The 23,121-nt window shown below is 27.0% G+C and overlaps 1 protein-coding gene across 2 annotated transcripts in view; it reads left to right on the top strand.

Annotated features, from left to right (window-relative positions):
- The first annotated feature begins 301 nt into the window (after positions 1–301).
- LOC105848244 (mucin-2) overlaps positions 302–23,121 on the top strand; it is a 142,014-nt gene continuing 119,194 nt past the window's right edge. For both annotated transcript variants that reach the window (XR_010639652.1, XM_065801528.1), the window contains exons 1-2: positions 302–575; positions 20,637–20,688. Coding sequence is in view for 1 of the 2 variants with exons in the window: in XM_065801528.1 (XP_065657600.1) it covers positions 20,671–20,688 (18 nt within the window). In the remaining variant the exon portion in view is untranslated. The remainder of the gene's footprint in view (positions 576–20,636; positions 20,689–23,121) is intronic.

Genomic DNA, 23,121 nt, shown 5'->3' with positions numbered 1-23,121 from the left:
AAGCAACATCTAAAAGTGGTATTTAAAAGAAAACATTTCTGTTATTAAGTTTGATATTCTGAATCTGATTAAAGTTTTTAAAAATCGTTAAAATGGGTCTTATAATTAAGCCTCATCTTCCTACTCCCTCTTCCATTTTCGTAATTTTGTTCTTTACATCAATTTTCATAAAATTACAATATATATATGGTTAAATCGTGTTCAAAATGCTAAGCCGTCATACAAAAAGTTATTAAAAAGTATAAGTATTTTAAATTGCTTTCAAAAGCTTAACATTCCATTTTATTGCTATTATTTTTTTATTAATATAAAATAGAAGCATTAAACATTAACGCATATATTTCCGAATTAAATAAATTTCGAAAAGTATTGTGAAATTTTTACTTTATTAAAGGACTCAACAATGATATTATTAAAGCATTTACACAGATGTAGTTAAAATAAAAATGCAAGAGTAGGACCATGGAAGTACCCGAGTACTTCCATGAAAATAGCAGTGATATAATATTGCCGAAAGTTCATCGCTTTTTTATTCGTATTTGTAAATAAAGTTTTGTACAAACGTTGTAAAAGAGGTAACTACTTACTTTTTCTCAGTTTCCTTTTTTTCTATAAAGTTATATAATATATATTTAAATATACATGTATCTATATACCAAGGATAAAAAGTGTCTTAAACGTTTAAAACAAGAAGCTTATATAAAATCTAATAGACATTCTTTATAAACTAAAATATTATCTATTGAAATTGTTAAAAAATGTCTCAAAAACTTTGCAAGTTTTTATAGAAGAGACTATAAAAATACAACCTATTATATAGAATCTAACATAGTTTTTACATAAATATTGTTTTACACTGTTAAAATTTTTATTGATCATATCTTTAAAAATGCTTAGGAACATATCGTCCCGGACAGGATTTCAGGCATAGCAGTATTTTTGTAAGTTACAGTCCAAATACCGTAAAAATATCTAAACTGTGATATTGTCCGCAACACAACATTTCCCGATTTTTGTCTTAAACACAGTAAGCGTAATTTGGACAAAACGACTTGACCAAAATATCATGATCAATATGGGTATATTTATCATGGCATTTACTCTGAATGTCCCCGTCAGAATTTTATAAATATGTCATTTTTTTTTAAAAGTAAGATTGCGCGATAAATATAAGCTTCGAAAAATATGCACTTCACAACATTTGTAAAAATCTTTCAACCTTTTTGGAACAATGATTTATAAAATTACTCATACTTAAAAGTAAATTTTCAACTTAATCATTTTATTATCAACATGCTTGGATTAGTTAACTGAGATGTAAATTATTCTCTTTTTAATTTAAATACTAGTCGTGTGTATACCTAAGCATGCATATTGGTTTTGTATTATACGCAAAAAAAAAAAAAAAAAAAAAGATTAGATTGCATAATTTATCAGGTTATTTGTGATTGTTTAGAATTCATTAGTGCATCAATTTTATTACAAAATGAAAAAATAAGTTTTTTATTTTTGTTTAAACTTATTATGTTTTACTCACTATATTATTTTTAACTGTCTCTTCTCTGATGTAATGCCACGTTAACTTTTTAGCTTATGACATTTCAATGAGTTTAACATAGTATAATTAGGTGATATAAATATTACTTAATTTTACGTTTACTTTATTGTAATGACTGGCGTTTTTGTTTGTTTAATGTTACTTTTAAAATATTATTTCAGTTTATTAAAGCAATCTAGATATATAAGAAATCTCCAAGTTTTTATTTTTAATTTTTAACACCCCTACACAATAAATTTTATTGACAACATAATTGTTTTACTGCTAACAATAGTATATATTAACAATAGTATACTATTGCCGATATTTATATATCGATATATCGATTTCAATCTTTTTTAAGGTTATATGTTTTATTGCTGCACACTAAATATTTACCGCTAAAATTGAAAGTAAAAATAAAACAAACTTTTAACTTAACAATTATTCCTATTTTTGATATACTTGAATGGCTGCTTTAAATTAAATGATAATTCCCCATAAATAATTCGTCGGTATACAAGGGAAATGCGCTAACTCCATTTTTGGTCGAATGGAGTTATTTATACCACTATTTACCATTTTGAATTCTTTATCGTTGATATACCACAAAAATTTAATAAATCAATTATTAATGAATTATTAAGATTTTTTATTTTAACTATAACGTAAAAACTTATTTGCTCATTATCTCAAAATGATGTTTTTGGACTTCATGCATTTCCCTTCTATATCAACGAATTGTTGTTCAAGAATTACTGCTATGCCCTTTATTTTTTATTTTTTCTGAACAATCCCAATTTTTGGCATTTGTTTTTAAAAGTTACGTTCTGAATATATTTTTGATGTCTTCTCGACGTCTTCTAAACAACCTCACGTAAAAACGTTTAAAAGACGTTTAAAAACGTTTAAAAGACATTTAGAACCTAACTTTTAAAAACAAATGCCCGTATGGATGTTAAACCTCACGTCATCCCCGCAATTGGAAGTTTTCTACAATACACTTTTTTTTTGAGAACTGCTGAGCAACAGGGTGTTCGCAAAATAAATAAAACGGTTTTGAAATAAACATCCTGCTGTAGTATATCACTTAAACGTTTTAATTTGGAGATTACTATGAGGTTCAGACAGAATTAAAAAATAACAATAAAAAGTTTACTTAATTATTTAGACATCCGGAATGATACCAGGAATTTTCAAAATGTAACTTGTTACATTTTAGAAATTCCCGGTTCCGAAAATTACCCAAATTATCTTTTATTTTTAATTATCAAAATTATCAAAATTATCTTACCAAAATTAAATTATCAAAATTATCTTTCATTTCAAATTTTTGTTGAATCTTTTTAAAGATTGTTTCTTTTAGTTTTAACTCAGCGGCTTGATAAACATATTAAGCCTATTTTTTTTTTAATAATTATTATTTTAATTGTTACCATAGTAAAAAATAGTGATGATTATTCATTTTAAGCACGGCAGTTATTTTTGATAATTTCCCGCTTGCTAAGATTTAAAAAAATTTAGTTACGGACGTAAAGAAAACATATTTATTAAGTTTATTTTAAAAATTACAGAAAAGTAGTTCCATGCAAATTACCACGCATAACTTTTGGTACTTCTTTTTGCTAAAAGGTTTTAAAGGAAGATTATAAAAAGTAATTTTCTTTTGAAAAAATTGATGTTTGCACACTCCCAATATAACTTTGTAAACACAGATCTAATTGGTTTGTATAAAAAGAAAACTCATGCAAAAATAAATATATGGAATGGGCTAAACATTAAGGTCTGGTTGAGGGTTGGGTTGCACTAGAGGGAAAACTCAAATATAGTTATATTGTTTATAGTACACTATATATACAAGTGCTATATGAATAAAACAAATAAAAAACAATGTATATATAAATTAAAACAATTGTATTACATTATATACATAAGCTTAATACAAACATGAGATAAAATAACTGTATAAAAAAAGCTAAACTTTAAAAATATGAACATACACACTGCACATACAGTTTCTAATACGTGTAAAAGTAGAATATTGTTATATGATAACAACAAACATAAACAATTAAATTTAATTATGTTGAAATAATGTTAAATATGTTGAAATAATACTTTTTGCCAGATAATGCCATGACTACAGTAATGCAGAGTACTACTACACAAAAGATCCCACACACCACAAATACCACCATCACTACCTTATTGATTAAAATCCATATTTTTTTTGTAATTATTTCTCGATTATTCTTATTCATTTTTCTTAATGACTCATTTTGTCTTATATTTTTTTGAACATGTTTATTAACAGTCATAAAGTCAGTTGAAGAATTATTTGACCATTTAGATTTTGCATATTACTATTGGTCAATCAGTCTTTTTTTTATATTAGATGTTTAATATATTTAACTCATTTTCAATCTCTGCTTGTTCAGATAAGTCAGCATCAATGCTTAGTTGAATAGCTTTTTTCACTTCTATTAGGGTCACAATATCATCGTTCAATTTATCTGTCTGTGATGCTAAAAAAAAAGAAACTATTTGTAAGTAATTCCAAAATACAAAAAAAAACAAAAAAAACAGTAAAATAAGATTAGATTTAAACTAACTTTTAAAAATGCTCGCTACTGTGCTTTAAATTAACAATGAAAATTAATAAAAGTAGTTTTATGTACATTTGAAAAAAAATTATGAAAAAAATAAATAATAATAATGAACTATCATCATTAACATACAATTTCAAGAAAAATAATAGAGTTTTTATATATGCTTATTGCTAATTAAAAAATATGTATGAGAGATTAGCAGTTGGATAAGAAAAATTGTTAATAATTTTCTCTAACTCTAGTAATTTTTAATAAGTTTTGCTAATTGTGTATTTTGTTCATTTAGTAAGGAAATCATTAACCTTTTGTTGCATTAAGTTTAGAAAAGACCTTAAGACTTTGCTACAAATTATCTAAATGTAATTGTAGCTGAATTATTCAATTCTAAAATGATTGTCATTTTGATTTAAGGTTCTTTAAAAATAAAACACGCTAAAATAAACAAAACTGTAAGTGTACTGTACCAAATGTTTCAATCTGTTTAGGCTGCCATTTCTATAATCTCACTGTGTTACAATCTTTTTGTTCCACGAATAAATAAAATTCATTGAAGAATGACACAATGATGATGACTAAGCTTTAGTCAAAGGCATATAGTAAGATTAAGACTATAACTTTTGAACTGAATGATATTATATGCTTCTAACATTTACCTATAGTATTATTTATACTATCAATAAGTTTCACAAGCATATATGATTCAGACTTAGAGTAAAGTAAAAATAGTAATACTGTAAGTAAATTTTAATTTAACCATACTACCTTAGAATATAAATTATTAATATTTCTGGGGTATCTTTCTTTGAAAAGAAGGGTACCTGAGATTTATTATTATGTAAAAGTTAGGTAATTAAATGAATTAAAAAAGTATATAAATATTTAATAAATATGTTAAATTTATATTATTATTAATAAATATTAAATATACAATATTTATAAACTAAGTATATAATAACTTTTTTTGAATCCGGAAAATTTTTAATTGAATAAATAAGTTGTCATTAAACTGTGCTCAGAAAAATATCGTCAGAAATGTTATGAAAAGTTATTTGAAATAAATAGAAATTTTTTTTTAAAACTTCATCTTGAACTAAAACTTTCCAGATTTAAAAAAGTTTTATTTAAAATTTGTTAACAAAATTACACTTTCTACCCTACCAAACGTATGATATAATATCAATATTTAAATTTTTACGCATCCATTAATAATAAAAAATACCGACAATAATATATCTTAAAAATCCATAATAGTTTCTGAGTCATCTTTTTGATTGAAAAAATAACCAACTAACAAACTCTTAGATAGCCTTTATCCATGACTAAACATATGATCTGAAAATTCCCGCATGGATTCCTAATATATAAATCTAGAATTCCATTTTACAACATAAGTGATGCCGTAAATATATTTGTATTTTGTAAAAAGTCAGACATTATGATGGTTATTTTTCTTGAAACTACCATATAACTCTAATTTAGACATATAGTTGTAAACTGGAATTTGAGATCAACTAGAAAGCTCTCTTTATGAAGTGAAGGTATTCAAATGTTTGGCACAAGCACCAACTTTGGACTTTTATTTTCGCATAACTTCTAGTTTAAAGCTAATTTTGTTTTCTTTGCAAAATCAGAATTTAATAAATTTTTTATATCTTAATTACATTTTTTTGAGAATTTATTTGTAACCACGCTTACATAAGATAACGTAGATTAAACACTTTGGAAATCAGATTGATATATCTCTATGCTATGTTTACACGGGTTTTTTTGAATTTGTATGAAATACTAATTTTTTGTTTATTTAATTTGATAAAATTTTACTTGCTTTTACTTAAGAAATATGTAACTATTTTGTATTAATTATATTAAACATATTAACTACCAGAGTTGTTCAAAAAATTATTTAAGTACTTAAGTTACTTGAAACAGCCTTAGTACCTAGTGAAATACCTAAGTGAAATTCAAACAAACTTAAGTGTTTTTGTTACGTTTTATGAGTAAAATTCAAACAAACTTAAATATAACAATTTAATCAAAGTATAACTATTTAAAAAACTTGGTTTAAAACATTGCGCTCTACTAATCAGTTCTTTCTGTTGTTCATGATTTATTTTAAAGTTTAAAAAAATCAAGCACACTTTTGGTGTATTTATAGATTATTACAAGACTTTTGACGCAGTTGATCATAATATTTTATTAACAAAATTAGAAAATTTTGGAATCAAAAGCACAAATAACGCTTGATTTCAAAGCTATTTATAGGTAATAGAAAAAAATGTATTTCATAAAACAATGAGAAATAATGTGTAGGTAGTTTTTCATGTTGCTTAAGTATCTACATTTTCATTTTGCTTAAATATCTATCTGTATATAAAGATTACGTTTATTTTTCAATATCAACGATTTAAACCAGTTTTCTAAAATGTATGAATGAAATTATTTTAAAAATGGTAAAAACTTTTTTAATTTCTAATTAAATATGTATATATATGTATATATATACATATATAACATTTTTATGGCAACATTTTGGTATCAGTATAAAAGTATGTGTATGTGTGCGTGTGTGCATGTGTGTGAGTATGTGTAGCGACTAGGTAGAAATATTCGTAATGATAAAGATAGCTATATATCCACGATAATGATAAAGACAGCTATATATCCACGAGAATGATAAAGACAGCTATATATACCACATTGGAAACGAGGTTAGAAAAGCTAGCAATTAGCTGGATATAATTTGCATTACATTATTTTATTATGCGTTCATACAGTGGTTTTCATAAATTTAGAAGCACTTATTTTTTTTTACATATATGTAAGAAAATACTTAAAATAAAAATAAAATAAAAGTGCTACCGCTATGTTTGATATATAATTTAATAGAGGAAGTGAAACTCTAATATACAGTACCTTAATTTTTTTTACAGAACGTTTATTACTTATTCTATACCAATTAACACAAAAAAGTTAATTGATAAGCTTAATTTTATTTTATTCATAAATTTAGACGCACAATCAAAAAAGTCTTATAACATGTGATTCCAAAAAATCTGGACAAATTAAATTCTAAAATATTTTTAGAAAGATTATTTATTTTTTAAGTTTTGAACGATGTTTCAAAAAGAGCAATGTTCATAGAGTAATATTACAAAAAATTACAAATTTTCCATTCCTTGTCTGCGAACTGTATCAACTCTTGTAAAACTCTCCTTACCAAGTCGATGTACGCGCTCAATGTCAACATGTTTGAAGCAGTAGTTGATACGATTCCTCAGTTGGATCCAATTTTTAGCTTCCCAACAATTAGCATATACTGCTCTCTTGATTTCATTCCAAAAATCTTCAATAGGTCGCAATTCTGGTACGTTTGCAATATTTTGACTTCTGGGCACATATTCGACATTTTTGGACCTCAAAAATTCTTGAACTTTATTGAGTAGTGAGATGATGCAAGGTCAGGCCAAAAAACTATTTCATCATCTTTATGAACAGTCTCTATAAATGGAAGCAAATATGATCTCAAACACTTTTCTATGTACACATTTTCATTGGCAGCTTGACCGGAAGGTGCAACATAATGCTTTGACATCCCCTTTGGAGAAATTGCAACCCAAACCAATAATTTTTGTTCAAATTTTGATTTTTTTTTTTAATTTTACATCATTTGGTGTCGTAGTAACATCTGATGAATAAAATCCACTGTTTCCTGAAATATTACAATTACTTAATCCAAAATATGATTCATCGTCAATGACCTGTTTTTTTCGAAAAATTTCAACCAATTTAGAGCACTTTGGACGAACAAGAGATTGTTGTTCAGGAGTTCTTTTTGAAGCCTTAATTTTTTTATGATAATGAATGATTGTCTTCTGCTTTATCGTTTTGCATATATATGATTGATTGACATTGAATTTTTTAGCAAGAGAACGTTGACTGATTCCATGTTGATGGTCGATTTTTTTTTCCAATTGTTTGATCTTTTTTTTTGTCATCTTAACCGCGTTCCTACCGCTTCCAACTTGTCGTGGAATACTTTCCATCATAAAATGTTTTACAATTGCGATTTTAGAAAGTTCTGGGTTAATTTCAATAAACTCGTACACTCGCTTACTTACGTCATCTTATTTCGAAGTAATTTTTTTTATCATTTCAAATTTGTTGCTCAGAATAATATTAATGAGTTTTGTAGAGAATTTAATTCTCTACAAAATGGCGTGCGAGTCAATCAAAATTGATAAATTTACGCGGAGAAAAAATTGGCGGGAAGTTTGTCCAGATTTTTTGGAATCACATGTTATCTTGTTAATTGATAGTTAATTAGTAGTTTTTACCCCATATTTCTCATTAGTAGGCCTAAAATAATTGATTTTGTCAAAAAACCTTATATAAATATGACTTACCTGGAATTTGTTAGTTATTATTTAATAAATAAACAAAAGTTAAGTTAGTTTTGCACTAAAAAGACGCAAAAAATGGGCAAAAGACGTATCACTCAAGGTGAAAGATGGGAAATTATTTTTCACATCAAAGAAGGAACCAAAAGTAATAGAAAAATCGCCAGGTTAATTGGAGTTTCTGAGAAATGCGTTCGGACAACGAAGCAAAACTTTCTTCACACTGGTGGTGCCAGCGAGAAAACGAGGTCAGGTAGACCTTGTCAACCACCAGAAAGGACGATAGTGCCTTTTTTAGAGCTGTCAGAGCTAATCCAAGAATTAATTTCAAAGAATTGACCACATAATTCAATACAACGCAAAATACATCTATTTCTCCAAGCACAGTCCGCCGAATACTTATCAAATACAAGATTAGAGTCTACTCTGCTTTGAAGAAACCACTCCTGCGTCCATATGATAAACAAAGGAGACTAAAACGGTGTCGTGAAAGATGGTATTAGACAATAGAACAATTGAAAAACATTATGTGGAGTGATGAGAGTAACTTTGAGCTTATCAATCGCAAATCTAACATAGCAGTCAAAAGAATTGCTCACAAAAAGTATTACGCCAGGTACATTAGACCGACTGTGCAAAGTGGAGGAAGCTCAATAGGAATCTGATCATGCTTCAATTACTAAGGTGCTGGTATGTGCCAAACATACACCGGAAGAATCAACTCCAGAATATACGTAGAAGTACTGGAAAACAACCTAATTCCATCAATTGACCTGCTTATACTCAATAATAAACCATGGAAACTTCAACAAGATAGCGCTACTGCACATACTGCATACTATACAAAAGATTGGTTCAACGATAATAATAATATCAAGACAATACCGTGGCCTCCATACTCACCTGATTTGAACCCGATTGAAAACATTCAGGCTTTGATTGACCGTGAATTGGCAAAGGTTAAAATTTCCACACTTGGTCAGCTGAAGAATGTCCTTAAAGAGACTTGGTATAGGGTCCCAGAAGCGATGTGCAAAAATCTTGATGAGCCTATGCCTATAAGAGTTCTTAGTTGTATTAAAGCAAAAGGCGGATACACAAAATATTGTTTCGTTATAATATATAGCTCAAAGTATGTTACAAGATATAAAGGTTTTCCCAAGAGCTGCTCTAATGAGATAATTTCGGCTGATAATTAGTTTTAATTTTAGAAGTGCCAAATTTTCCGAGCTGTGCTTTCTCCGAAGTTAAAATGGAAATAAGCGTTTAAGACATTATGTATGAACGAAGTTGATACACTCAAAAAAGGTTTAGACTCTGTTAAAAAAATTACAATGAACTAAAAAATAGATTATAAAGATTTTGTCGCAGATTGTGTTATTGATATTTGTTTATTATTTTGGCATATTGTTATATTTTAAGCTATACAATAGATATGCCATTACATTTACGTAAATATTAATAAAAAAAAGGTAGTTTCAGATCCATGTATGAAAGATGGATATCAAATGAAAAAGTAAAATTTTTTCTAACTCAGCTAGTAATAACAGGTTGCAGTTTTTATATTTTAAGTTTTTATATTTAACTTTATTGGAAATTTATATTAAATTATATTTAATAGAAGTTTCTTTGATGAAAAAATGTTTAACGATTCCATCGTCAAAGAATTGAACGTCAAGCTTCTTAGCAACACGTGTCATGATTTCCTTAAACTTTCATAAATTGTTTTTAATTTCGACTGCAATCATTTAATATTTTCAATATATTAATAAAATTTTATATATGTGCCCAGGATTTTTTAGTGTTTGAGATACTTCCTAACTTAATGACATGGAGCCAACTTTAAACAATTATATCTTTATACTTATGTCAAATAAGAATACTGCAAAATATAATATTCAATCATTGCAAAAAAAAGTAATCTAATTTGAGTTTGCTTTACTTTTAACAAATGTGCAACTTTTCGCATGTTAGTTACAACAGGAAAATATTTTCCTGTTTTAAAAAATGTACAACAAATGCACACTTACTTGAAAAAATTTAAAATGAATAGAAACATGAAAGAATTATAATACAAAAAAATCGTTTCTTTGTAAATTTTTTATCTGCATAACTGTTTTTTTGAAATGAGCATTATTAACAAATTTTAGCAAAACTTTACGTCATCGCTTGTCATTTGCTTTTCTATATCCTATAACAATTGCAATAGAGCATTGGATTGATGCTCAAAATGAATTTCAGCTAACTTTTTGTTTTGTCTTCTTAGATTATGCTGTCTTTGAAAATACTTTATCTTGATTTGAAGCGCTCTAACAATGCAAATAGCTTTCTGCAAAAGAGCAAATTTTTATAAGTAAACTCTCATTTGTTTGAGATAAAACAAGTATAATCACTCGTGTTTCGTGTAAAGTTTTCTTTACGATTGTGGACTGATTTTTTTAACTTGAAAAATAGTTCAAAATTTTTTCAAAACATAATCAAAAATGAAGAGCGTTATAATTACGTTAAGGTGTATTAATACGTTAGTCATAAAAACAAACACCATGTTTGACTATATAATCAATGCCAGAAAACAGTACTTTTGGTATTCAAGATATAATTTAAAATATATACCAAAGAGTAACTGATGTGAAAATGTAAAATGGAGCAGATTTAATTTTGTTATCTTAACTTTTTATTTTTACAAGCTTATTCAAAGTTGAAGTAGCTGGTAATTTTGTTGTTTCATGTAATGGAACATGGCAAAAGAAGAGTCATTTCGAGACTTTAAATTGACTGTAAGGATTTTCAAAAATATGCAATGCAACTACATCAAGCAAAAATAGGTGATAAAATAAAAATTACCGAACTTTACGAAACGTTTTTGGAAATTTTAGAAAAATTGCCTAATCACAAAAATCATCATTCTTGCATTAAAGTTCTTTATAGATTGCTTTATAAAGCTGAAGAGTACTCAAAAAAGACATTGATATACACCTTATTATGGATAAATTACAAAGTGTATGCTAAGGTTATAAAAAATGATTATTGTCTAGGTTAAGTTGCTCAAAAATTGAAATATGTATTTTGGAATAATTACAATTAACGTACAATAGCATTCAAGTAGATGGCAAGGAAAAGAAGTGGAAAAATTTACATTATAAAATTTTTTTTTCAGGGCTTGTACCAGGGGCGATTTTAAAGAGAGGGTTAGGGGTGTAATAGCATTCTTTGGATTTAGTGTGACACGTGATTTTTCTAAATCATGGCTACATTAAGTACCAATATTTCTCTCTATTTATGACAGTGCCTTCCTATTATTAAAGTTTGCACTGAGATGATGCATGATTTGTTAAAACATAGTCTATAGAATTAAACCCTGGTCTGGCAATGTCTTTGTTTGAACTTAAAATTCCGTAAATTTGCATCACGTGATCAATGTAGATGCAAAACAAACAAAACTTTTTACATTTTAGAATAAAATCTTGAAACCTTCGACCTTGTTGTGTTTACTACTATTTATTTATGGTATCAAAAGAAAGTTTTTTAAAAACTCTATTATTATGCCAGGAAAGAACTGTGCTTTCCCTGGATGCGGAGTTTCTTGTTCTCGTAAATATAAAGGAATTAGCATATTTCAAATTCCGATGAGAAATGATGAATTTCATTCAAACTGGAGAAAAGAAATAGTTAATGTTTTGTTTAAATATCGTGTTGCAGATAAAGAGTTGAAAGATCGAGTAGCTGTAGGAAAAATTTACATTTGCGAAAGACATTTTTCTACAGATGATATTGAATTAACAAGTGAGCATTTAAATAAATAAAAAATTGTCACAATTAATACAAGTCTAAAAATTAATACAAATATCTTCATTACCTATCATACAGAAAAAAATCCACAATTAACAAAACCTTTGGTTTTTTATATTTTAGAGAACAAAAGAAAAACTTTAAAGCTACTTGCAATACCAACTAAAAACTTACCGAAAAAATCTCACGAGAAATCACAACATCCAGGACGTAAACATCAACACATTGTACAAGACAGGGCAAGTGATAAAATTTTAAACTCAAAATGCTACAAAAGTTTCTTGGAATTTAAAAATAGAGCAAATAAACTCAAATTAACAGATAATTGATGGTAACTCATCATGAGAAAGCAACATCATTCAAACAATTTACAAAGCCTTTCTTGGTTCCTACTTATGAAATCATTGTTGATGAATCTTTAGTTTATAGTTGCGTTGTCCTTGGTTGGGTCCTTCAGAGTGACCATTATTTTATAAAACAATATTTAGGAAGTGTAAAAAATGTCTTTATCTCTGACTTAATAACTGAAATAGAAAATTTTAAAGTATGCCTTGGATTAACAAATATTACCTCAAGTGAACTTATATGTCATTATGTTTCAACTGAAATTAGTTCAACTGGCTTGCAAGCAGGACTCTCAGTCCACAAGCATTATTTAAGACCTAAAAATTGTGACATCCTTTGTTCTTTATTGTCAGAAAATAATATTTGTAGCAAATGTTCTAACTTTGAAAAAAAGTTTTACAAACAGTTAGCACAAAAAAACAAAACCTCAACTGTTCCTGCAAAAAAGAATGCTCCTTTAAAAAGCACTCATCCAAACAAAATTATATTAGCCTTAAAAGAAAAAAGACTCGAATGCAAGGAATTAACAAAAACAATAGAAAAAATAAAAAATGAAATTGTATCAAAATCAATAGCTGTGCCATCTAACATTAGTGATGAAGTATTTGAAATTATGAGATTAGATAATAATGAAGTATCCCCATTTATGAAAATGTTATGGAAGCAACAACAAAATTTTTTTTCTAATCCAACTTCAAAGATGAGATATCATCCAATGATAATTAGGTTTTGTTTATCATTAGCAATGAAGTCTGCATCTGCTTACGATGAATTGCGATCTGCCAAAATATTAAAATTTCCAAGTCTCAGAACGCTTAGAGATTACAAAAATGCCATAAAACCTTGTGTGGGTTTTAATACTTCAGTCATAGATGAACTTCTGCATAAAACTTCTAATCTAATTGGTTACCAGAGATTTGTTTGTCTTTCTTTTGATGAAATCAAGATTCAAGAGGACTTAGTTTTTGACAAATTTACAAATGAACTTATTGGATATGTAGACCTTGGCGATCCAAATATCAACTACAGTACTTTTCCAAATTCAAGTGCACTTGCAACTCATGCTCTTATTTATTATCTAAGACGCATAGCATCTGATTTAAAATTTAGTCTAGCATATTTTGCTACAAAAGGTGTTACATCAAATCAGCTTATGATGACCTTTTGGAAAGCTGTTTCAATTCTTGAATTAACATGTGATCTTTATGTCATTGCAGCAGTTTCAGATGGGGCATCTACCAACCGAAAGTTTTATCGAATGCATAAAATGATAGATGGGTTGGTTGATAATGAAGTAACATATCGTACAATAAATCTATTTGCAAATGATAGATTTATTTGGTTTTTTGCTGATGCACCTCACCTTATAAAAACTTTGAGAAATTGCCTTTACCATTCAGGTAAAATTTTCCCTATTTTTTAAATGTTTGTGTAAATATGTCCTTGTGTTAATATTTTTTTTGTAAGTATGTTTATGTTAGTATATTTTAAAACTTTTTTTTATAAATGCATACATGAATTAGTCGCATATTAGAATGTAAAAATTTTTAAAAAAATTTATTAAAATATTTATACTGAATCATTAATATCATTTGGAAGACTTACAATGATTTTATTTTTTTCTTTATTAGGCTTAAGTGGAACTTTTACACGCCATATGTGGAATGGAAATGATATTATTTGGTATCACTATATAACGATGAACTTGAGCGTAGTTTAAAACTTATTCCAAAACTTACGTCTGATCATTTTAACTTGACACCATTTTCTGTAATGAATGTTCGATTGGCTACCCAAGTATTAAGTGAAACAGTGTCTAATGTCATTGAAAGTTATTACCCTGCTTATATGCATAAAACTGCAGAGTTGTGCAAGTTTGCTGATAAATTTTTTGATTGTATGAATGTACGAAACCATTCAGAATGTTTAACAAAGCGTAAGCCATTTTTAGAACCATATAAAAATGTTAACGATGAGCGATTTACATGGTTAAAAGAAAATTTTCTAAATTATTTAAAACTTTGGAAAGAAAATGTTTCTAAACGTGTTGGTGACTTCTCAAATGATGAATGAGAGAGAATGTTTTTGTCTTCCCAAACATATGAAGGCCTTAGAATTACTTCATATTCTCTTATTGAGGTAACAAAATACTTATTAAATACTGGAATGCCTTATGTTCTTAGTGAGCGTTTCAATCAAGATGTTTTAAAGGAACATTTTGGAAGACATCGTAGTTTAGGAAGAAGAAATGATAATCCTACCATACATCAGTTTGGTTATCAGTCAAATACATTGAGAATGCAGCGCTCAGTTGTGCCTGTTACTGGTAACATAAAAGGTGCTCATAAAACAAAACGCGTACCATCTTGGACAATTGTTGATGAAACTCCACTTAAGAAACGTTAAGATAAATAAGTTGTTTTGCATGTATGAAAAATTCTGAAGAACATTAAATTGACACAAACTTTTTATTATAAGACTTCTTAGGTAGTGTTTGGACATTAAATAAATTTATTTATAATAAATAAAGAGATTTTCTTAATAAAAATACATAAAACTTTTTTTTTTGTTATAAAACTTGCTTTACTTTGCGTGTTAAATACTCTTTATTCTTGTAAACAAAGTTTCTGAGATGCTTTTTTGATTGTTTTGCGCAAAGATTTTACTTTTTTCTTCTCTTTGTGCAACTGAACAATATCTTTAGTTAATGAAAATGAGCGTATGCAAAGATAAAGCTTAAGCATATTTTCTAAAATGTTATTAGCCAGATCACTATAAGAAACAGAGTTTTCATTTTCAAATGTTTCAACAATGTTACTATACAAACTTATAATTTTTCTGTCTTCCATCAATGAGCTAACCAATTTAGCAACATCAATTCTTTTAAGGTTGCTTTGGCTAGTTTCTCTCCGAAACAAACCTTCAGTTAAAATAAAAATATTTTGACATTCTTTTGTTACAACAGTTAAACCCCCTCTATTCTGGGTACAAATTAATTTTTGATCAATGAATGCATCTGTTGTAAATTTTTTAAGTATTTCCATTGTGTCCTGATTAATTTTTGAATTATAGTATTTATTGTTTCTTGTTTTTTTTATAAATTTGTGTACAACATAACCAGCTAAATACTGCAATCCATCTAGCTCTTGTGCACTTATTGGTTTTGTTATGTTTTCTTCATGAGCAGTGTTTTGCTGTTTTTTACAAAAACTCAAAATATGGTTTCCAATATGAAGGACTAGTAAAGCACCTAAACGTTTATCTAAATTTAAAATATAATTATGGGCAGATAGAACAATGCTTGAATAAAACTTTGATAAAAAAATCTCAGCATTTCCCGATGATCTGAATTCAGCTGTTAACTTGGTTACTTCATTGTACAGGTTATCATTGAATTCAAAATTATAATCTTTAATTGCCTGTCTCATCTTTTCTGGATTGCAAGTGTCATAAGATAAAGTATTTTGCACCTCCTTAACAATACCAGAAAACATAATAGTTGTTAAATGATCTAATTTTTCCTCCTTTGGTGCATTAATAAGCAATGGGTGTGCTGAATTTATGTGTCTTTTTAAACCTCCTTTAGACTTGCAAATTTGTCCACATGTAATACATGAAATTTCCTCAAAAGAAATCACCTGGAAAGTAAAAGTAATTTTATCAGTAAATATATATATATATATATATATATATATATATATATATATATATATATATATATATATATATATATATATATATATATATATATATATATATATATATATATATATATATATATATATATATATGTTTATATATATATATATATGTATATATATATATATATATATATATTAACACCAATTATATTGGATGTTTGTTTTCTTTGAAAAACTTTGCGATTAAATTTATATAACAAGAAAGAATTGTACACCTTTTCAAATGCTTTATTGATATCCACTTCAAATATTTTATCTAAGAGATCTTCATCTAAATTATCAAGATTAACTAAATTAAGATTCTCTTGAGTCGCTTCAGAATTCGCCATTTAAAAAATTTTCTTGCATCTACATTAATCACGTGACTAATGTTTTTATTTTTTTAAGTGGAGAAAAATAACAATAGCGGAAAACAATAGATTGCCAGACCAGGGTTTATTTCTATAGACTATGGTTAAAACAATAAGATGTGAATATTTCAATTTCATGAAAATGATTGATGATAAAAACTTGTGAATATTTCAGTTTCATGAAAATGATTGAAGATGAAAACTTTCTATATAATGTTTGACCTTATTATGGTTTTAAGTAATTATATTTTTCAGGCAACACTCAATATTATACAGTTTACTGTTTTTTACTTTTTATTATTAAAACTACTATATACATCAGTTTTTATCATACATAAGTTTTATTCTATTTCTTTAGTTAACGTGAAGTAGTAATATTTAAGATAAGCGTTAGAAAGTTGTCCGATTTAAAACGCGTAAGGTTGCTAGAGCAAGATAAAATAATAAATGTCTCTAACAGACTGTTATTTATTTTTCATGTTAAAATGTCTCTGATTAACTTGTCACTAAAAGAATGACTTAAATAGTTTAGTTCATTATCTTTATTTTTACTATTAAATGGCTGTTACAATAAGTTAAAATTCATGTTTTAGTATTTTCCTTCATAGTATTAGACAACTATATTTAATCGGTTTTTAGTCATTTGTAGCATAATTTTACAAATTGAAATTTAATATAGATGAATGATCGGATACACGAGTATCTTTTCTTTCACCATGAAAGTGCCAGGTGTAGCACTTTCTCATCAAAATATACAACTGTAATATATGCATATATAATTGATTTCTGAAATACATAATCACAAACTCATATGTTATAATATGCAGCTTACATAGTTTTTGACTAAAAATTTACTATTTTTTTAAAAAATTTTTTTAAGTAATAAAATTAGAGGAACTGGATATTCTTTAGAACGAATTTGCAAACAATATTAACTAGTTACATTTCAATGGTAACAATGGCAACGATTTTTTTAATAATGATAAATTAACACTTTACTAGCTGTGTTTACAATCTAAATAAACCACACTCAAAATCAAATATGGCGAGTTTTAGCATATTTACATGAAACTCGTATTAGGGGAGAATTGCCATAATTAGAACAGCGCCTTAGTTGGAACAATTGCATTTATTTTTGAAAAAAAGATTTCTGGCTATATTTTGCATTTTTTTTAGTAAAACGCCTTACACATTTTGACACATTTTGAAAGTTACTCCTCAAAATATGCATGTGCACCATTGATTTAAAGTTTTTTGCGTCACTTTTTTTCGGTAATCTAATTTTGTGTTCACGCTATATTGATTGCGCTGGGTAAACTATGCTGCTTTTGGTTATACGGTTTTTGTGTTTAATTTGATGAGATTTAAAATGCAAAATAACAATATAAACTTATCTTACAGATTGCTGCAAGCATGATATTGCAGTGATATAACAAAATAGTCCAAAGTTTCCTTGCTTGGAACATTTTCCTAACTTAATCAGTAATAAAATCAAATGGTTGTAGAAATAGATCAAGCGCAATTTAAAAATACTTAATGACAATCATAAACCTTAAAAATAATACTTTTTAATCAATAAATTAAGAGAACGTCATGACAGTTAAAGCTTTAATACAATTTTTTGTTTGTAGACTTTCAGTTTGTCAGGGTAGTATTAATCCTCTTATAAATTTTGAATGAACTGTTTAAATTTTCACTCTAAAGATAAAACCATTTTAAATCAATTTTTGTTGATTTTAATAGGTTTTTTTTAAAAAAACACCCTGTTCTAATTAAGGAATCAAAGTTTTCCAATTTAGGGAATAAGCTGCCTTGATTGGAACAAAATGGTAGCTTTGTAAAAACAAATTTATTTCCAATAAACGTGCAATCAATTAAGTTAAATTATGGTTAAAAGTATAGTAGGGTAGTTTGTTTGTATTAATCAAATAATAAATGTTTTCATAGTTAAGCCAACTTTAGTTAATAAATATTTATTCCTAAAGTGTCACAATTAGGGCAACTCTCCCTTTTATTCAAATTATTATTTAGTTTGCGTTTGTAAGTTTGCAAACTTGTTTGTTAAATAAATTTTTCTAAACTTTTTTGCCCTAACTTTCTATTTGGAAAATATTTAACAGTGTTTTTAAAATAAAAAGTATAAATTACATAGACCTCATCTTGTTACCTCTTCTTAGGTCTTCAAGTCTTTAATTAACAAGTTATTCATATCTGAAGTCCAACGACTTTCTCTAAAAATCAATACAAACTTAATTTTTTTTTTTTTTTTTTTTTACATTTGTTGATCGTATTACAATTATATATTGCCAAAAGCAAAAATAATAAAATTTCACAAATTTCTAATAAACGATATAACAAATATAAAACAAGGTATCTGAAAGAAGATCAAATAATGATCTTGTTGCCAGAACCTTAAATAAGTTCAAACAAGCATTTAACAAAGGTAACAACAATAATATTAAACTTCTACAAATTTCCGAAATATATAGTATATAACCAAAAGAGAAATCACGCGGATCTACTCACCAATATTTTATATAAACGTATACGTTCCAAAATATAATAATATGTTAAGTAAAAAGTATAAAAATCAACAAAATTATGTAAGAATAAACTTTTTATAAATGTAAATAAGAATAGGCAAAGTTATTAATTCATATCATTAATAGTAACATAATACGTCATTTAATGAAAAAGTTAAAGTTTTATAATTTAATTTTATAAAGGCGAAAAGTAGGTAATTCAAAATCAAAATTCGGCAAAACAATTTTATTCCAAAGATGTGGTGCCTGATAGGCAATACAAAATTGATTAAAGTTCGTTGGACCATAAGGTTCGTTTAAAAAATTAAAATCCATATTTCCATTCAAATCCATTTGTTCTTTTGCAGACTTTTTAACTGTGATAACAAAAAGATTCTATTATGAATTGGTAAAGAAGCAGTAAGCAAATGCGATTTCTTTTTACATATCAATAAAGTCTAGCAGGTCTTCTCCATACATTACATGATGTAATTAAACAAGTTTTTAAAAATTATTGAATTATTTCTTCGTAACCACAGTATTAAAAATGTCGGTGAACAATGCTTTCTAATAGTTTCATTAACTTCTGGGGTATCACAAGTTTCCGTCCTCATTCTGACAATCTTACTTTCAAATTATTACTAAATTGGCTAATGACGTCAACTAAACACAACCATCTCAACAAAAAGTTAACACTATTTGATAGCTTTGAACAAGCAGCAAATCCTAAATGTATCTTCTGTCTTACAAAAGAACTTTGAATTTTGCTGTCACTGATGAATTTTCTTCCAAAAAAAAAACTAAATAAGGATTGTCCATAAAACAAGTCACGCTTTAGAGAAGGGGTTACTGGTTTTGTGACAACTCGCACGGAACTTGTTGGTAAAGAGTTGCAATGTAGTGACAAAAAGGTAGGGCGGAGGGGTTTAGAGTCAAAAATTGCGTGACGCAATTTGTGGACAACCCTATTGTCAAATGCTGATATTTATCGCAATATTTTTATATTATTTTTATGATGTTTTGCAACAACTCTACTGAGTCCCCTATTGTAAACTTTCTTAGCTTATCTTTCAACTCTGATCTTACTTAAAAATCATATATCCAATGCACTTGTAATGTTTGCATTTTTTAATTTTGCCTATTTTATTACGTTTTTCATTGTTTTACTAAATGGGTTAATTTGCTCAAGCAAGCTTCACCTGTTCCATCAATTAAACCAGAAAACCAATATTACTATTTGCTTTTTAGTTGACCCATCTCTAGAAAAACAATTTGTTTTAACTTTCGATATATTAAATACGCGATTAAATTTATCAATAATAATATTAAATTTATAACAGCTTTATTAGACAAAAACTATTTTTATTAATTATTTTTAAATCATAGATTAAAGTCCAGAATTACTGGTGATGACATCAATATGAAGTTCATTAAAATAGTAAGTAGACGAATATTCTTTTCAATTTTTTTTTATTATTCTTTTCTTTCTTTTTCTCAAATAAAATACATTATCGATAAAAATCGCTGTTAAAATGAACAAAAGTTTCAGAAGAATGAACTTTTTAATTATTACACAAGATTAGTTATTACAAGTTTCACAACATCTAATAAAGTAATCACTTGCCTATTGTGCATATAACCTTTTACCAGACATAGAAGAGCAAATATTATTTGGTTTGAAATATTATTTGGTGCCAATATGCAGCATATCTAGTTATTTTACCTTGTAAAGATTTTTATATGATCAACAAAAATTTCCGAACCAATATCTGAGGTTTTTGAATAGTACTTAGTTACAATCCTAATGTTAATTAAGCATATAAACTTTTGATAGACTTGTAACAACTTTCTTAACAAAAGCATTTAATCAGATTTGCTAACATACCTAGATTTCACGATACTTTAAAAAGAAAATGCACTAGGTTTTCTTGCAATATAAGTGATGCACTAAGAAATGAACTAAGAAAAAAAACTTAATTCCTAACTTTTGAATTTTCTTTGATAAGTGGACGTTGTATTGAAGAATTCGTTATTTGAAAATAAATCTGCACAATAAAAATAATGCAAATGATGACAGACTTGCCCTAGCGTCATAAAATAAATTGGAAAACTATTTGTGGTTATGCTTTACTTATAGTATTCAACTAGCTATTGTTTCAGTTTTGTATAATACGTCAGCATCAATCCGTACGTAGAGACAGTTAACAGTGAAAGTTGATGATAGCATAATAACTTACTATTAAAAGAGCTAAAGACTACAATAAGTCATCAAATTTTATATTATATTTTATAAGATACATTAGAGTCCAGTCTTAAAAAGCGAAGGATCGAACTAAGTATTTTGCTGCAATATTTACATTTTGGAGTAAATTTATTCAAACCAAATAAAGGCCATGGATTTGATGGTTTAAGCAGTTATATAATAAACAAATAAATCTGGATACTGCCGTGCTTTTAAAAATTATTAGAATATAATATGTATAAAAGGGTGTATCATTTTTTTAGATATGAACAATATAATAAACAATATGGATTTAAAAAAGAGTCACTCTACTGATCAACAGGTTTTTCATCTTTTTAATGATATTCTTAACTCATTTGATGAAAATAAATATACATTAGGTGTTTTTAATGTTCTCAGCAGATTTTTTGAGACAACCAATAACCAAACAATAATAACCAAACTATAAAACTACAGTATTAAATATCCAAATTTTATAAAAATTAAATATCCAAATTTTAATTGGTTTCAGAGCTACTTGTTAAACAAACAGCAAAATATCTAAGTAAATATAAAAAAATATCACAAAATATCTAAGTAAATATAAAAAAATATCACAAAATATCTAAGTAAATATAAAAAAATATCACAAAATATCTAAGTAAATATAAAAAAATATCACAAAATATCTAAGTAAATATAAAAAAATATCACAAAATATCTAAGTAAACTAACAACACGAATATAACTTGTGGGGCTTCAGAAGGTTTTATACTAGGACCGCTTATATTCCTATTTTATATTAATAATTTAACTAAATCATGTTAGGTATTACACACAGTCTTGTTTGCTGATGATACAAATCGATTCTATGCTCATAATGATATAAAAATACTCAAACCAGTAAATATAGAACAACAAAGTCTTGCTAAATAGTTTAGAACATTGTGACTAACTTTAACTAAAACAAATTATACTTTTTATCATCGCTATCATAAACGAGACAAAATTTCTTCTAAAACATAAAAAACTTTGTCTTAAGGATTGCAATATAAAAAGAGAAGCCAGGCTAAAAATTCTTAGTGTCCTCCTTGACGAAAATGTAATATGGAGAGATAATAGAAAGTACCTGGAAGGTAAAATCTCAAAGAGCATTGGTATGTTTTTTCAGGCAAAATCTTTTGTAAATCCAATTTGTTTAAAACTCTTATATTTCTACTTTATTGATTGTCATCTTAATTAAGCAAATTAAAAAAATTCCTTAATATGCAAAAATAAGCAATCAGAATTTTATCCAATGAAAGCCGTTTTACTACTTCCCAACCACTACTTTTCAAATAACACCTATATACAGCCCAAAGTTATTTTGCGGTAACTGAGTTTTCAATGTCAATTAGAGGACCGAAGGTATGGAATAAAAAACTTACAAATGAACTTGTAAGTTTACCAATTTAAGGCAAAATTGAGACAGAAATTACTAATAAATACAAGTCTAATTCTCAATTGGTATGAAATATTTTTTTGATTATCTATTCATACATGAAAAGTATATCGATGTATATTCTGTTTTATCTCAGTGGACATGTATCGTCCGGGAGACGTCCTTTAAACATCTTATGGACGTCCCCCGGGCGACGCATGCCCACTGGG

Source organism: Hydra vulgaris, chromosome 07, assembly GCF_038396675.1.
Source record: "Hydra vulgaris chromosome 07, alternate assembly HydraT2T_AEP".
Taxonomy (NCBI): Eukaryota; Metazoa; Cnidaria; class Hydrozoa; order Anthoathecata; family Hydridae; genus Hydra; species Hydra vulgaris.
The sequence above is the reverse complement of the archived record's forward strand: the minus strand, read 5'-3'. Positions and strand labels throughout refer to the sequence as shown.